The sequence below is a fragment of the Carlito syrichta genome, unplaced genomic scaffold (genome assembly GCF_000164805.1).
Source record: "Carlito syrichta isolate Samal-C Ts95f unplaced genomic scaffold, Tarsius_syrichta-2.0.1 Scaffold313745, whole genome shotgun sequence".
In the NCBI taxonomy this organism is placed as follows: domain Eukaryota; kingdom Metazoa; phylum Chordata; class Mammalia; order Primates; family Tarsiidae; genus Carlito; species Carlito syrichta.
This window is the reverse complement of record NW_007257841.1, coordinates 537,787-541,700: the sequence shown is the minus strand read 5'-3', so window position 1 is coordinate 541,700 and position 3,914 is coordinate 537,787. Positions and strand designations below refer to the sequence as shown.

Genomic DNA, 3,914 nt, shown 5'->3' with positions numbered 1-3,914 from the left:
ACCTCGGCCTCCCAAAGCACAGGATTACAGGCTGAGCCACTGAGCCCGGCCTATTTTTGTCTTTTTAAGAACAGCTATTCTAAGTATGGTAAAATGATATCTCATTGTGGCTCTGATTTGCATTTCACTATATTAATAATTAGTGATGTTGAGGATTTTTTCATATAACAGTGGCCCTTCATGTGTCTTCTTTTGAAAAATATTTGTGTCCTTTACCCATTTTTTAATGGTATTATTTGTTTGCTGTTGTTTAATTTATTGTCTATTCTGAATATTAGTCCTTTGTCCTATAAGTAGTTTCAGATATTTTCTCCCATTCAACAAGTTGTCTCTTCACTCTGTTGACTATTTCCTTTGCTGGTCAGAAGGTTTTAGTTTAATATGGTCCCATTTTTTTTTTTTTGATACCTATGCTTTTGAGGTCTTTGCCTAGACCAGTGTCCTATAATATTTCCCATATGTTTTCTTCTAGTTTTATAATTTCTTCAGGTCTTATGTTTAAGTCTTTAATGCATTTTTAGTTGATTTTTGTATATGGTGATATGGATCAAGTTTCATTTTTCTGCAAATGGATATTTAGTTTTCCAGCACCATTTATTGAAGAGGATTTTCCCCCCATTGTAACTTCTTGGCACATTTGTTGAAAATCTGTTGGCTGTAAATATATTGATTTTTTTTCTATTTTCTGTAGTGAGGGAGGATATGTTAGTTTTATAATTTAATTTTTAAAAATTAGTCAGACTCTTTTTTCCCCTCAAAGTTGGCAACATCATTTAGATTTCTATGTTGTAGTCAGGATGAGATGATAAAAAACACAATTTCAATTTAACTCATTTTCCTACTGACTCTTTTAAAAAAAATTTTCTGTTGACAAATAATCATTGTATATACTCATGAGGTACATAGTTTTTTTTGATACATATATTGTATAGTGATCAACTCAAGGTAATTAGCATATGTCATCTCAAACACTTATCACTTCTTTATGTTGGGAATGCTCAATTAACTAGTTCATTTCTTATAATCTTATTTGTACTTTAATGTAAGTCTTTCCTGTGAAAAAATATATACCAGAAACACTCCCTTACCCATCTAGCTTTTCTAGTTTTTTTTTTTTGGACTTTCACTCTGTCCCCCAGACTGGAGTACAGTGGCATGCTCCCGTCCACCGCAGCCTCACCCTGCTGGGCTCCAGCGATCCTTCTTCCTCAGCCTTCCAAGTAGCCGGAACTACAGGTGCATGCTACCACACCCGGCTAATTTTTTATTACTCGCCAAGTTGCGCGGGTAGGTCTTGAACCCGCAGACTCAGGCAATCCACTCACCTCGGCCTCCCAAAGTGCCGGGATTACAGGCTGAGCCACTGAGCCCAGCCTGTACTAGTTTTTATAACATGTAGTATATCATTGAAGATTCCATTTTATTGATTACATAATTGTATATGTGCTATGATTTTATTAAGTTGCATTGGTAAATATGATTTATGTGCTTCTCTTTAGAGCCTGGCCACACTTCTGATTACCTCCCAGATCCTTAACCAGGTTGTGGAATCTCTTCTTCCTTATTGGCTCCAAAGAAAGCATGATGTGCAGGTGAAGAGGAAGATGCAGGCCATAAAGGCAGATATCGATGCTACATTATATGAACAAGTCACCCTGGAAAAAAAAATGGGAACTTATTTGGTAAGTTGGAATATTGCTGAATTAAACATTTATTAAAAGTTCATAATGGCCATTCACTGAGTTCAACAAGTCTTATATGCTCCTTCTCTTAGACATGCCTATTTTATAAGTGCTTTCCAGCCAGTTTTCTCACCATGAGCCACTTTAAAGTTAAAAAGATGAAACTGTGCATTGAAGCACTACCATCTTGAATTGAAAGTTTTGCCAGTAATACCAAAGGGTGAGTTTGGAGAATTATGTGACTGCTCTGTGGAAGGGGCGGTAGAAATAGTTGCTCCAGAGATGGCAGAGCAGGAGAGATGTTTCCTGGAGAAGCGGCAACATTGCTCACTCCTGACACTTCAAACTCATAGAAAATGATTGCTCAACTGAAAGATTGAAACCCATTGCTGAGAAATGGAAAGCTAATCTGAAGATTAATTTTTAGTTTGAATTAGTGCTATTGTATAAATATAAAACAGTTCTTTTAAGCAGAGAATTTTGAGTTATTTTTGGTAACTACAGGGAGATTATTAGTGCTTTGGTACTTGTAATATTGGAAAGATCTAGCTCCTAAAACCTAATCATGTGTTCAACTAACTTCTGTTGAACTTTGGCTTCATATGCTATCTCTGTATTTTGGGGGGAAGGGGTGGTGTTGGGATCACATTTGTATCACTATGGGTTAAAAGCTTAGTCTAATTCACATTATGTCAGGATCCTTTCCTTGCCTGTGCTAGGGGGTGACATTTTTGACCAAGTTTATTTTCTTCCTTCGCTCTCTTATAGAAATGATACCAGCAGTCATTCCGTCCCCCTTCATCTTTGGAGGCTTCATGTCACTGGCCTCTTTTCTGCCCGTTATGGTCTTCTGTAATAATTCTCCATATTGCTACCTCTGGTTTCCCACTTCTCATCCTATAGTCAGTTAGAATCTGCTTTAAGTTCTTTTCTCTGAAATTGTCTGGGCAAATATCATCATCCCCTGAAGTATCCGAAACCAAATTCACAATTTTCTCCAGACAGGTTTTTGTGCTTTGCCCCAGCTCAGTGAATGGCATACAGTGTACCCCTTGTCTAAGCAATTCTAATTCACCTAAGAGTTGTGTGCCAATGAGGTGACACTGCCAAAATCTTAGCACCTCACCATATCTGACAGCCTTAATGAAGAAAGGTGAGGGAGGCATGGCTTTTCCCATGTCAAAAAGAGGTGACTAAAGTCTTGTAAACTAGAGATTTGTTGGGAAAAAAAAAATCAAAACTCTATGTCATTAATCATCTGACGACTAAGGAGAAAGGTTTAGGACTTTGCCTTTGCAGTTCAGAATCTTCCTATTATACAGCACAGACCTTTTGTTGTGAAATAAAGGAAATAGTATACTAATTTATCTCACAGGCCCTGGGTCTGAGAGTGAGCTCCTGGGTTGACAGGGCCACTCCTTTATAGGCCTTCAGGGTTCTGCATGATCTGGTTGGTTTTCCCTCCTTGTCTCTTACAAGTTTCTTTTTTACTTTCCACTGGAGTTACATTAAATATTTGGAGAGGGGAGATGCTTTTGGGTCACATTTGTTCTAGATGATTGTTTCCTATGCACTAATCCTTTCTTCTGGGTGCATTTTTCTCCTCACTAAAGTCAATTAATTTAGAATTGTATCTTCTGTAATCTCATTCTGACTGTTAGATATTAGTCTAAAATAATGTTGCCAAGCTTTGGGAAAAAGCAGTTTGTGTAAAACTTAAGAAGGATTATTATAAAAGTAACACTTGCTTATTCACTGCAGAAAACTTAGAAAATACAAGACAGGGTCAATAAGGAAAAATAAATTTTCTGTAATGTTCCCACCAAGGGTAATCTTCTGGGATCGCTTGACCCTTGCTCTGCTAGCCCAGGGCTAAGCCTGTGTTACTTCTTGGATCTTCACTGTCCATTGCAGTTTCTCTTTCTGTGAACTGCAGTTTTATCCAACTACACGGCTGCTTGAGGCTGAATTTTCATAGTGAAGACCCCAAGTAGAATAACATATTGCACAGTAAGTGAGCTGTCTTCTACTAAACTACACGTTACAGAGGTTGACCAAAAATGTAAATGAGTGCTATTCTTTGCACTAACGTTTTTTGTTTTGGAAAATATAATTATTATTCAAAAGGTATTTCATTTATGCTAATATGTTATTATTATTATTATTTATTGTTATTATTTTTTGAGTTGGAGTCTCACTCTGTTGCCCACACTGGAGTGCAGTGGCCGCTCC

The 3,914-nt window shown here is 37.2% G+C and overlaps 1 protein-coding gene across 1 annotated transcript in view; it reads left to right on the top strand.

The window, feature by feature from the left end:
- Positions 1–3,914, top strand: part of ANO10 (anoctamin 10) — a 222,129-nt gene that overhangs the window by 49,308 nt on the left and 168,907 nt on the right. Inside the window, exon 9 of the mRNA XM_021718822.1 lies at positions 1,500–1,682. Within this exon, the coding sequence (XP_021574497.1) occupies positions 1,500–1,682 (183 nt within the window). The remainder of the gene's footprint in view (positions 1–1,499; positions 1,683–3,914) is intronic.